Source organism: Myxine glutinosa, chromosome 14 (genome assembly GCF_964187855.1).
Source record: "Myxine glutinosa chromosome 14, kmMyxGlut1.1, whole genome shotgun sequence".
Lineage (NCBI taxonomy): Eukaryota > Metazoa > Chordata > Myxini > Myxiniformes > Myxinidae > Myxine > Myxine glutinosa.
The window spans coordinates 31,267,301-31,280,944 of NC_136274.1; the positions used below are offsets into that span (position 1 = coordinate 31,267,301).

General features: G+C 42.5%; 1 protein-coding gene across 2 annotated transcripts in view; it reads left to right on the top strand.

Annotated features, from left to right (window-relative positions):
- The window catches only part of LOC137439577 (homeobox protein cut-like 1), a 436,829-nt gene that overhangs the window by 92,302 nt on the left and 330,883 nt on the right, over positions 1-13,644 (top strand). For both annotated transcript variants that reach the window (XM_068135458.2, XM_078768104.1), the window contains exon 2: positions 4,409-4,519. In XM_068135458.2, coding sequence (XP_067991559.2) covers positions 4,409-4,519 — 111 coding nt within the window. The remainder of the gene's footprint in view (positions 1-4,408; positions 4,520-13,644) is intronic.

Sequence of the window (13,644 nt, forward strand, 5' to 3'; positions counted from 1 at the left end):
GCCCGGCATGGTGATCGCTCCGCGTCCTTGATAGGTGCAAGGCGATTGTGAAAACTCAGCGGCAGCCACTACAATATTTCTTTAGATCTTGGCTTTCAAAAAGTATGCAGTTAGCAATGCATAATTTTCTAAACAAGTTGCATTTTAAACTTGCACCAACACGGACCTGGAGAACTATCCCTTTTTTGGGGTGGTGTATAGGCAATGAAGCGCTGCCTCGCATGCTCCTGGATGTTTATGTTTTAACATTGTAAAGGTCGGGCATATTGATTGTGAATATGACAGGTTCGATGATGTGTTTGGTCTGAAGTGCATGTGAATCAAAATGCCTGTGGGTGGAGTCAGCTTTTCTACTAATGACGTCATTGTGGTTGACGTCACACGAGACCTTGCCACTGCTTACCTAACCACCACAGAATGTACACAGAAAATAAATCAGCACGCAAATCAATACACAGGCCTTCTATTTATAATGAAGTTTCCCTTCCAGTAAACACTAATGACACACTTCCAGTTTAATTTATTTATTCAATAAAAATTAAAACACCAACAAAAAAACACGCCAACAACAACACCAGCAACCAAAAAACAAACCCCCATTTAATACTTATTTATTTTAATTATTTCACACAACTTCCAATGCTACAGGAAGCTGTTTACACGAAAACCAACCAAACTTAAACAACTGCTTCTTATCTCAATTCCCATTGCTTTCTTACAAATATCTGCAGCCATTTCCCCAAAGCCACCCAAACTTTCATGCATCTGTTCTTTTCTTTGAAGCTCTTTGCCTTACTGCCCATCGAGGTGTCATTTGCAAAGTTGATAACCCAATCATCTGTCTTAATTTAGATTGCTTACTTAAATGACAAAAAGTAATGGACCCTGCAGAATATAGACTAGTTAGTATGAACCATATTCTAGATTACTCATACTTTCCTTTGTGACCATTTACTACCGCTTTCTTTTTCATTTTCCTCATCCAATTTTCAACTTATCCTGTGGGCTTACCTCTTCTATCACTTGCTATCACCTTATGCAACAGCTTTCTATGAGAGAAACCTTAAGGAAAGCTTTCATAACCATCCAAAAAAACCTGACTCTTGCAAGCATGAGCAGAAAAAAGTAATCCACCCATATTCCTTTTAATTTTACAAGTGTGAATATCTATCTGCGCTCTGTGTAAAAGATATACCAATCAGTTTCACCACACGAGAGCCCTGCCTTTTCATTGTCCTTCTCTTGGCTCTTGCAGTATCATAATGTTATTCATTGTCGGCTATGAGCATCCTAAAGTGGTGCCCACATGTGTTCCACATGCAAGCGTTTGCTCGTCTGGATGTTTGAAGAGAAAGCTCTTATTTGGTTTATTCAGCATGGGCAGCTCATTGACAGTTTCCCCTCTGCACCAGCCTAGAGGTAACCTTAAACCACATGCTCACAGCAATAAATATTGCTTCGAGCATACGTGGTTTAAGGTTACATCGGCTTGCATGAATGTCAGAAAAATGGCAATGGAGGTCATCTGTGCCAACTGACAGTCACCTGTACCAAGCCAAGCCAGAGATAGAGGAAGGTGTTTCTTTCCGATGCTTGCTTCAATCAGAATGTGCTCAAGCAGGCCTCAAACCATCGCAATACATGCGGTGTTGACTTGTATGACAAAGACTTGTCAGAGTGGCTGCTGTGGATGTTTCACCATTGTCTTAGAACACAGAGTGCAGTCAGAAATGTAAAGAACATATTGCTGCATCTTTTAAGATCCCAAGGACTCACTGAGCAAAGTCAACCCAACAGAGTTGTTAGGATATTACTTTACTTGACTAGCTTGAACATACTGTTACCATTGTGCTTTCTTCAAGACTCTGACTCTGAATGGGCACATGTACAGTCGTAGCCAAAAATATTGGCACCCTTGCACTTTTAAAAAAGAACTCACAATTTTCTCTAAAAATAAGTTGACTTACAAAAGTATTTGGTCTCGACAATTCTTTATTTCACTGTTAATATTACAGAACCTTTGTTTTTGTTTCAGAACTTAATATATCCTTTTAAATCAGAAAATAAAAATAAATGGCATTGACAAAATTATTCACACCCTAGACTTAATATTTGGTAGCACAGCTTTTGGACAGAATAACTGCAGTCAAGCGCTTCCTATAGCCATGAATGAGCTTCCTACGCCTCTCTACGGGCAGTTTGACCCACTCTTCTTGTGCAAACTGCTCCAGTTCTCCCAGATTTGAAGGGTTCCTTCTCCCAACTGCTGTTTTCAGATCTCCCCACAGGTGTTCAATGGGATTTAGATCTGGACTCATTGCTGGCCACTTCAGAACAGTCCAGCGTTTTGTCTTGAACCATTCCTGGGTGCTTTTTGAAGTGTGTTTGGGGTCATTGTTCTGCTGCAACACCCATGACCTTCGATGGAGACCCAGCTTTCTGACACTGGGTTGAACATCGCGCTCCAAAATGCCTTGGTAATCTCCTGATTTCATGATGTCTCCTGATCTTACCATGGGCACACATTCAAGGCTCCCAGTGCCAGAGGCAGCACAGCAACCCCAAAACATCACTGAACCTCCTCCATGTTTGACTGTAGGGAAGGTGTTCTTTTCTTTGAAGGCTTCATTTTGTTTCTGTAAACATAGAGATGATGTGTTTTACCAAAAAGCTCAAATTTGGTCTCATCTGTCTGCAGGACATTCTCCCAGTAGGATTTTAGCTTGTTCAGGTGAGCTTTGGCAAACTCTAGTTGAGCTTTCTTATGTCTCTCTCTCAGCAGTGCGGTCCTCCCTGGGTCTCCTACCATATAATCCACTTTCATTGAGTTGGTGACGGATGGTGCAAGTTGAAACAGTCACACCTTTTGTCTGAAGGTCAGCTTGAATCTGTTTGGCAGTTGGTCGAGGTGCTTTCTCCACCATTCGAACAATCCTTCGCTGCAATCTTCGATCAGGTTTTCTCTTGCGGCCATGTCCAGGGAGGTTGGCTACAGTGCCACGGGCCTTAAACTTCCTGATAACATTGCGTACGGTGGACACAGGAACATCAAGGTCTCAGGAGATGGACTTGTAGCCTTGAGATTGTCCATGCTTGGCTACAATCTTGTGTCTGACCTCCTTAGACAATTCTCTGGTTTTCTCTCTTTTCTCCATGCTCATTGCGGTACATACAGTGACACAAAACAGCAGAATGACTCCTTTTCTCTATTCAAACTGTCGAAGGAGGGATTTTTATATTGCAGGCACCTGCAACTCACCACAGATGAATTCAATACCAAAGTGAAGGAGAATCACCTGCTTGAAATCTAATTATTTCTAGCAACTTCTAAGAGGTGCCAATAATATTGTCCGGGCCATTTTCGGATTTCTGTGTGGAATAAGCTAAGATTTAGTAATTTTTTTCAGTTTTTCTTGTTTTGTTCCACTGCAAACCAAAGAAATTCATATGCGGATACCAAAATATTTTTTAATTTCAGCAATTTTCTGGAAGAAATTGTGCATCATTTGAAAAAAGTGCAAGGGTGCCAATATTTGTGGCCACGACTGTACCTGGTAAAGGATCTCTCGGTTGAGTAGTATTTGGGGAAATTGGGATGCATTGGGTTTACATGCTGCATTGGGGCATCCCATCTAGCATTTATTATTTAGCATTGGTATTAAGTGCCAATGTGTAGCATTTAATATCGTTGGCCAAGAATAGTTGCTTAGAAGGAATGGCCCAATGCGCTCTGTATCCCAATGCACCTCAGTTTATTTGACATGGTGTGCTGTGCCACCTTTGCTTTTTATCTACATTTAGTGAGTGACCTCTTCTTATGCCAAGATTAGGGTCTGTTACTTTCGCTCCACATCATGTTACTTTCTACCTTTTTTTGTCTCCCCAGTCCCTACAGGTCATAATGCATTTGACAAGTAAATCAATTCCTTGGCATGAACGCTAAGTCCAAATTTAAGCCCACCTCCATTCCTTTGACCCTCTCCCACCCAACATTTTGTACCTTCCGTGTCTTCAAATCTAGTCTTTGTATTGATATTAAATCGAGTCTTGACCTCAGTCCTTTCTTCGCATTTTTAGTTGTATTGTTTGTGATTTTTTTTCTTTTTTCCCCCCTAACGTTAGAATTTGACCATCATGGTATTTCCTATTACTATACCTACTTCAAACTTGATGATTTAAATATACCCCAACCAAATATTTCTTGCAAGTTTAACAATTGTGCCTTTTGTGAATATATTCTCATACAACTTTTATTCTCTTAGACGGTTGAGGTTTCTGAATACTTTTGCACCATTAAACTTTGTCCAAAAATTTGTATTCCTGACTTATTGTAACATTCGATTGCTATATTTTGTGGCTTTGAAGTTTTTATTTCATATATTATACCTCTTCATTATTTATTCCACAGAGGGAGCTGGGTGCAACAGCCGTCGAGCTGGCAAGTCGACAGGAAGGGAGTGAGGAGTCCCGCCGTCGTCTGGTTGAGCAAAGTCGAGATTTCAAACGCAGTGCCCCAGAGGTGAGAAGTGTTTTCAGCTGACTTCATGCATGATTTGAGCAAGATTGACATGATGTCAACATTTAAAGCAGGAAGACTTCAAAATGTGTAATTGTGGAGGATTAATTTTTATTACCTGAGTTTGTGGCTCATGGAGGAGCTGGATGACAAAAGGATGAATGTCGATAAAATAATTGGATGTTGTACAGTTGGAGAAGGGACGTACACATACTGTATATACAACAGCAGCTACAGTATATATATGGTTGAAGGTAGACAAAAGGCCCAGAGTTGTTGAAATTATAAGAGATTGTTGGTAGTTGGTAATATGACAATATGTCATGGTGATTGCTTGCCTTTTTAAGGATTCAACCAAATTGTACAATAGGAATGGCTCAGGCAGGTGATTCCACATTCTATAAGAGAAAAGCATGACAAAGAAGTGGAGGTAAGTAGAAAGCTTCGACATGAGAAGGGCAACAAAGAATGGATTACTGGATGACTGCTTCTCATTTGGTGGGGCTTGTAAGAGGAGTTTCTGGCTTTGAAAGATCAGATTGATCTTTTCATGTACTTTCCATCAGTGCCTTTTCTATACCAGTTCACTGAAGTGGCAGACAGGGATATCATACAAATGCCAAATGTTGCCATCTACAAGGAGGTCATGCTACTAGTGAAATTGGCATGATGGTATCCACACATGGCGTGCCTGTGCCTTAGGCCTATCCTTGGGCTGGGTTCTCACCCTGCTCACAGTCGATTCTTCATGGCTTGATGTAGTGAGCCAATAGTGTCCTGTTTCCTTGAATGAATATTTTAAGACTCTGCCGCCCAGAACGGAATGTGTGGCTCGACCTGTCTGTTCTTCACTTTTCCTCCAGGCCCATATCACAGACCTAGCCACTTTTTCACATCTTTACTTTTGATTTCCTCTTTGTCATCTCCCACAATTTCACTTGGTAATCCAAATACTCAACATTATTACACATTTTGTGTGCATTTATTTCAATGTGCCATAATTATTTAAGTGTTGTGTCCATCATTTTGTCATCCTGATGAGGTGAAAGCTTGAAAAAATTTTGCATGACATTTTCTATCTCAATGTGCCTCCTCTCCCTTATCCCCTGTGTGAATGGAAGTGTATTTTTTTTCAACATTGATATCACATAAGCCTCTACCACCATATCTTAAGGTTACCTTTTTAAAACCCACTCAAGGCGGATGTTGCAAATTTGCTCCAATATATTGACGTGTACATTGTGGCAAATTTACAACAGCACCCTAAGATTGTTAATAAATATATTGATCTACCTGGAAGAGCTAGATATGACAAAGGATGGAAGATCAGTAAACTGACAACAGGTTGTAGGGTAACAATTGAACAAAGTGATTTTCCAACAAACATCTGAGTGAGTTCAAAGAGTTGCTGGAAGGAAGCAGCAATGTTATTGAGACTGGAAAATATGATCTGTTGGTATGGGAGGGATGATATAGCGATGGAATGCCTCCTATCTGTAAACATTTGCTCACGGACACTAAAGTTCCCACAGTATCCTTCAAACAGAGTCAGTCTTTGTGAGGAGGCACCATTATAAATTTCCACCCTAATCTACAGAATGGATGCATCATTGTTATTGCAGGGTCTCATTAATGATGCAATCAGCAGATTTAGGAATGAGAGAGTAACATAACTTTTACATTGATTTCCATGTTTTCTGAATGCCTGAGCCATTTCTGAGATTCATGTAAATGTCTGGTAATATTATGTGAATTGCGATATGGCCTTTGTATATATAACATTATTGTTATGTTTGATTTGTGAAACTTCAGTTTGGCTACTTGAATCATTAGTGTTATAAAGCATAACTTGCATACCTATTGGTGTTTTAGGTGTTTATGCCTTCTCTGTGTGGAAATCATAAGATTAAAATTCAAATTCAATTCAAAGAAACATTTATTTCCATAGTTGCCAATATAAATACAGTCAAACAAAAATATACGAATGTAATACTTCCGGAACTTGATGAACTCAGAAGGATACAATCAAGAGAACATGAAGAGAAGCAAATATGGAGGCATAATAAGAAGCCAAGGCTTGTTACCTCCGCCACCAAAGGTGGATGGAGGTTATGTTTTCACCCCTGTCTGTTTGTCCATTTGTCCGTTTGTTTGTGAACAAAATATCTCAAAAAAGTTGCTGACGGATTTTGACGAAATTTGGCAGAAAGGTAGCGTATGTCACAAGGACGTAATGATTAGATTTTGGTGAAGATCCGGATTCGGATCCGGCTACTAGAATTTTTTTAATGATTCTTCACCATTGGGAGATAGGGCCAAAAACGATACATAGCAGGATATCTCAAAAAGTTGTGGATGGATTTGGACAAAACTTCGCAGACCGGTTGGGTGTCTGACAAGGACGATTCTATTCGATATTGGTGAATATCTGAATATGGATTCGGATATGAGAATTATTTGATTTTTAAAGTGATTCTTCACCATTGAGTGATCGGGCCAAAAACGATACATAGCAGGATATCTCAAAAAGTTATGGATGGATTTGGACGAAACATGTTGGGCAGGTTGTGTGTGTGACAAGGAAGAATCGATTCAATTTTGGTGAAGATCTGGATCCGGATCCGTCTGGTAGATTTTTTAAAAGTGATTCTTCACCATTGATATGCGTATTGACTAACAATATAAATGACAAATGATAAATTGGATGAAAACTACCGAATGGTACAAAAATTAAGGTAAAATATTGTTGTGTGACTACCCTGTAGTGAACACCGCAGGGCGACACGGATGACCAAACGAGCTTTACTCCAAGGCGTTCAATCCAAAAATGATGGTATTCCTTACACGCGAGGGAAAGGAGGATGGTGAACTTACCTGGATGGCTTCCACCAGACTTAACAGACTGGGTAATTAACAGACAGACAGACAGACAGACTTACCAGACAGCACCTGGATAATTAATTCCAAGCCGACACAGGATTAAAATATACAAAAATACCGGCTTTATGAAAGAAAATGCCGGTAACAAAGAATGCACGATAAAACTAAATTCCTAATTGGAGCGCCCCATACAGACCCGAATACAGACAAAGGGAAATAGAAAAGAACGAAAATAAATGTGTGTTATTTGTGGGCACTTAGCTCCAAGCTGCTCTTGAATCTCGTCAGGAATCGTCCCATTTCCCGCATCCTTGCGCGCGGAAATGCGCTTGTTGGCGCGAAGTCTGTGTGCGGGAACGACCTTGGCGCGCAGCTCGCTCTTCCAGCTGCGCTTGTCCTCACGATCTCGTTCACCAACACCAACACCCACGTCTCCCAGCGCAAGAGCGCCACAAACTCCGTCCACTCGCCGTGAACTCCCGAAGCAGAGCGAGATATCAAATCGTGACCATTCACCGCCAAAGCCAGAAGATCAAAGCCAGCCACGAGAAGACGAAGAAGAGAAGAGGCTAAGAAGAAGAGGACTCGTGAACTTCGACCGTTCGTTGTCGAATCTCGAATATCAGAGCCAGCCACGAGATGTCGGGGCGACGACTGCTCGCCACCAAACCCAGAACATGCGAGGAAATCAAGAAGCAAGAAGAGAGAAAATGTCGGGCAGAGCGTTCTTTTATACTCGGGGCTCTGACATCATCCGTGCCTGCTCCACCAATCCCATAGTCCCATCTTAGCAGTCTTTGCGCCAATCTTTCCCGGACCAATCACTGCTCTTCGGGGCGTGGCCCCTCAGCCTGCCTGATTGAGGTGGTGATGTAGTGGCTGCGGCACCAGCGGTAGTGTTCGATGCCTGCTTTCCGGTCGCTTTTTATTTAGTGTGGTTATTGCGCAATTTCCTGGCTATGTGTGTGTGCTACATGTGTCATAAGGAACACAGGAAAAATAACAGAGGCCATTACATACAGGGGATTTACCATTAATCCCAAACAACGCTTGCATGGGAACGAAGATACGAGCTTGCACGACATACGGTCTACCAAATCCCTACTTATGATACATGAGGGTTTCTTCTTCTTCATGATAGTCGGAGCACACTACCTATGCAATTCTACCTGGACTAAGGTATTGCCTACCCCCCACAAATGTAACAATATTCAAGAATACTGTAAATAACAACAGCAAAAATAAACGGATAAAAAGAATGAAATAACAATAAGGCAAAGACTTACAGGAATGAATAACAAATGAACGTGAAGAAAGGAAAGTTTCAATTCATGAGATCAGATTTTGTTTATAGGAAGATTTAAACCAGATGACTGTGCCTTCACTGCTCCATCAATACTATTCCAAAGACGTGGCCCAAAATAACGTAGATGACATATTAATACAGTATGATGACGAGTAAAAGGTAGATGCGATTGTAATTTGCACATTTTGGTGCAGCATCCGCATGGGTGATGATGTGAGGTGGTAGCAGGATGGTGTCTTAACACCTTTGTTTACACGGTTACATAACTTACCTATCTATTCTGTGCTCCCCCTTTCTGGAGTGCTTTTTATTGCTCGTGCCACAATTATTTAATAATCTCCTTCATTGTTGCACAATATCTTAATTTATCAATAAATTGTGTACCTTTAACAATACGATATAAAATAGATCATTTGCTTCCATCACCATCCTATTAAGAGAAACAGAGTTAAAGTATGGATGCCGTGGAAAACCATATATCAACCATCACTTCAAGATACGAACCATAGACAATAAAGAGGTAGAAAAACAAAAGATCAACTCAACATATAACAAACTTCCAGGTAAGTGATACGCATATATTCAGTTCTGTCCATTAAACAATAAAAATGTAATTGCTTATAACCACAAAATAATTCCATCTAATGAGGTTATAACTGTCAAAAGAGAGAACCCCCTTCTCATATTATACCCCTTGCTATCTACCTATTAATACGCCTACCTGTTAACCTGATAAACTTACCGAGTTTATATCAACACATTTCATGCTTTTGCCATTTCCACGAAAAATGTATTATTTTACAGTAATTTCGGCTTTCATTTCAAACTGAAGCACTTCCGTGCCTGCAAACTAAATTCTTATTTGAATCCAGGTGAAATATGCACTTGCTATATAGGTATATGTGCTGCCTTCAGGGGAACCCAACCACAATGTTTTTTCCAGAAAGCCATTGAAAATCATTAATCACGGTCTAATTTGAAGGAATTATTTATTTATTTATTTTTGCCAATCACAAAGTTTCGCAAAAAGACCTAGAGTGTCGATTTTCGATTTCGCAAGTGACATCACACTATGAATTCACCCTGATCCAAACGGCGGCTTTGCTTTGAGAACAGTGTATTTAGAGTTTGGATTCAGATGGTACTGATTCCACCGTCATTAGCAACTCTGAAGGGACAACTATCGGGGATGCCTCTTTGTGGTGGTTGTTTCCCCCAACACAATTTATGGGCCAAATCTTCCCCATTCTTCCCTGCTGCCCAGATTCGTCAGGGCAGGGTGGTCATGGTCAGAGTGCCGATTGGTCCCGGATTGGTTTTTACCTCTCTCATCCCCCCACCTCCCTTCCCATGCCTCCTCCTCTCTCTTTCCCACAGATCTCCTGATGTCCCTGCTCTCAAATGTTGTACTTATGTGCTTCCCCCTCTCTCCCCATCTTGTCTCCCGCTGCCTTTATTTTGTCTTATGTGTCCGTTTGTTTTTTTGTCATTAATGTTAGCTCTTACACGAGCCGTGATCTTGTATACAAAAATAAATAAATAAATAATAATCAGTTATATTACTCCAGAAGAAATACGGCATGACACAGAATGGAGATGGCATGACACAGCACAAACGTGACACATCACGGACAAGTCACGGACACGGCACGACAGCACGGACACCACCCATGCACACCGCCGACAAAATGCGCGACAAATGCTTTGTCCCACCATCGCAGGCTGATCTGTCGACCTGTATGTTCTAGGATCGTCCTGGTTTATACTTTCCTGGGATGCCATTTGTGTCTGTGGTCATGCTGTGTCGTGTCCCAACATCATGTCCGTGCTGTGTTCCACCATCGTGTCCGTACTGTGCCATGTTCGTGCCGTGTCCATGCTGTGTCGTGCCCTGTTGATGCCTCACCCCAGTGGAGGGGTGTGTGGTCCGAGGAGGGAGTGTGGGGTGGTGGCGAGGTGAGATCGGTCACCGGCAGGCAAACACAGGTTCTTGATTCACTGCTCAAATCGCCTGTGCATATGTGCTGGTAGCTGGCTAGAGTTGGTCTTACTGTTTGAAGTGACAGCTGTTTGTTCCGCATAATCATGGGGATGGCATCTTCTCTCATTTGTGGCGGATAACCATAAAATCAATAGCCATATCCATTGTTTCTTAAAAGTCGGCCCGATCCAAACGTGGGTATTTCGGACAAACCTCGTCCAGTTTTTTGCAAACTCAGGATCTTTAGGCCATTGGTGTAGCATGAAACCATCTCGATTTGTATTACTACCACCACTAAGAATGCATCGACTTGGCGTATGTGTGGGAAATCGAAAATTATTTGTCGTGTGAGCTAAATCGTACTGCGATGTAACCCGTAGACAGTACGGATACGCTAGTCGACTTCCTGGTGCAACTTCACGGCTAATCGTGAAGAAGAAGAAGATCCCCCTCCATCCCCTCCCTTACCTCAAACGGCTACCCAGCTGACTCCGCACGTAAAAAAGCTGAATGCCTCAACTCTGTGTTTGCCTCTAAATCTTGTGTCCCAAACCCATCCCTCTCTGTACCCACCGTACCCAGTCGTACCCAGCTGCTCCTGGACTCCGTGTCCTTTCCTCCTGACAAGGTGGAAAAGTTTCTGTCAACCCTCGACTCTGATTCTGCAACTGGACCTGACGGCATCAGCCCACGGGTCCTAAAACCTGTTCTTCCGCTCTTTCACTCCCTCTCTCTGTTCTCTTCACCCTCTCTTTTGCTCAAGGTCAACTGCCATCTGCTTGGAAATCAGCCAACATCACCGCTCTGCACAAAAAAGGTGCAAAAACAGATCCTAGCAACTACAGACCAATCAGCCTTCTCCCAATTTGAATCAGCAAAGTCATGGAATCCATCATTGCTTCGCATATGAAATCTTTCCTCTTCTCCAATGGCTTGATCTCTGATCATCAATTTGGTTTCAGACCAGGTCACTCTACTCTGGACATGCTCCTTCTGCTGTCTCAACAATGGATGGAGGTCCTCAATGCCAAACAGGAAATTAGAGCTGTCTCCCTCGACATATCACGTGCCTTCGATACGGTCTGGCACCCCGCTCTGCTCACCAAACTCTCCGCCTTCGGTATCCATGGAAATCTCCACGCATGGGTGGCGGACTTCCTCTCTCGTCGTAGTCAACGTATGGCCCTGAATGGGTTTCTCTCATCTCCTCTTCCTGTTCAGGCTGAAGTTCCCCAGGCAGTGTTCTGGGCCCTGTGCTTTTTCTGGTCTTCATCAATGATCTCTCCGACTCTCTTGAAAATCCTCTCTATCTCTTTGCTGATGACTCCACTCTCTGCCGTTCCATTCCTCATCCCTCAGATCGGCAGTCTGCAGCATCCTCACTCTCTGCAGACCTGGACAAAATCACAGACTGGGCAAACAAGTGGAACATGTCTTTCAATCCTGACAAATCTCACACTCTTACGATGTCTCTCCGAAAAGACCGACTGGACAACCCTCCCATCTACTTTCTGAATAATCCTCTCCAAGAAGTTCTGTCACTCAAGCTTTTGGGTCTCACTATCTGCCATGATCTTTCCTGGGAAAACCACATTTCCAAGCTGGCCTCCAAAGCCAGTCGCCGACTGGGCATCCTCCGTCGTGCAAAGTCCTTCCTTGGCACACCTGAGCTCCTCACCACATACAAGGCTTTCATCCGCAGCTCAATGGAATACTGCTCTCCCCTCTGGGCTGGTGCTCCTGCCTCATACCTAGCTCGTCTTCACGCTGTTGAAACCAAAGCGTTCAGAATCATTGGAATCTCCCGCGATGACGCTATCTCCAATGGCCTTTCACTTACTCACCGCAGGCAGGTTGGTGGTCTTTCCGTCTTCTACCGACTCCTCTCCGGCCTTGCTCCCCAGCTCTCTCTGGGCTCTGTCCCCCAAATATTCCTGCAGGTCGCACAAGATCTGCCTGCAACCCTCTTATGGTTAAACTGCCAAAATCAAGACTCTCTGCTCACCTTCACTCCTTCATTCCTCTTTTCTCCCACCTCTGGAACAAACTCCCTCACTCTCTTCAATCCCACTCCTCCCTCCAGGTCTTTAAAACGGCTGTTCACCACCATCTCTTATCTTCCCCAATCCAAAACCTTGATCTTTTCTACCCCCGCTAATTTCACCCCAAATCCACTTTTTTGAGGTGACTTTTGTCTTCTTTCCTGGAAGTCCTTGGTGTCCTTGCGTTTTATACCTATCCTGCCTCCCCCCAGGCCCTCTCCCTCCCACACATCTCCCGATGTCCCTGCTCTCAAATGTTGTGCTTGTGTGCTTCCTCCCCTTCTCTCTCCATCTTGTCGACCGCTCCCTTTTTATAAACTTTGTTTGCTTGTTTGTTTGATTTGTTTGTTTGATAAATGTTAGCTCTTTCACGAGCCTCGACTGTATACAAAAAAACAACAACAAAAAAAAATTCTACTTTTAATCGCAAAATTACCCACTTTATAAATCAGAGAAAGACGCATCATATATATTTTGTAAGGTATCAAAGGAGAGATTAGAGTCGAGGCGGTCTGTGTGTTTCGGTTCTCCTTTAAAGGATAAACTCCGGAAGGTGATTCCACTGTTGAAAGAAAAGGGTGACAAAGGAGTACAGGTGAGTTGGAAACTTAGACTCAGGGAGGGTATTAAGTGTTGGCTACTGGATGAATGGCCAATCTCGTGGCGTTTGGTAGAGGTTAAAGACAGAAGAGACGAAGAGGAGCAAGTCTGGAACAAAGAGGTTGGAGGACCACAAGGCCACAAACCTATCTCAGGTGAGAGAGAATACCCCTTGCCTTATTTGAAAAGTTAGTGAAAGTCTATAATGAATAAAATAATACATTTTTTTGGAGGCAAACTTTTAAACATGCAAATAACTCTTGAAAGATGATGCAAAACTTAATATTTTCCAAGTTGTTGTGCTATAAGTAAATGATGG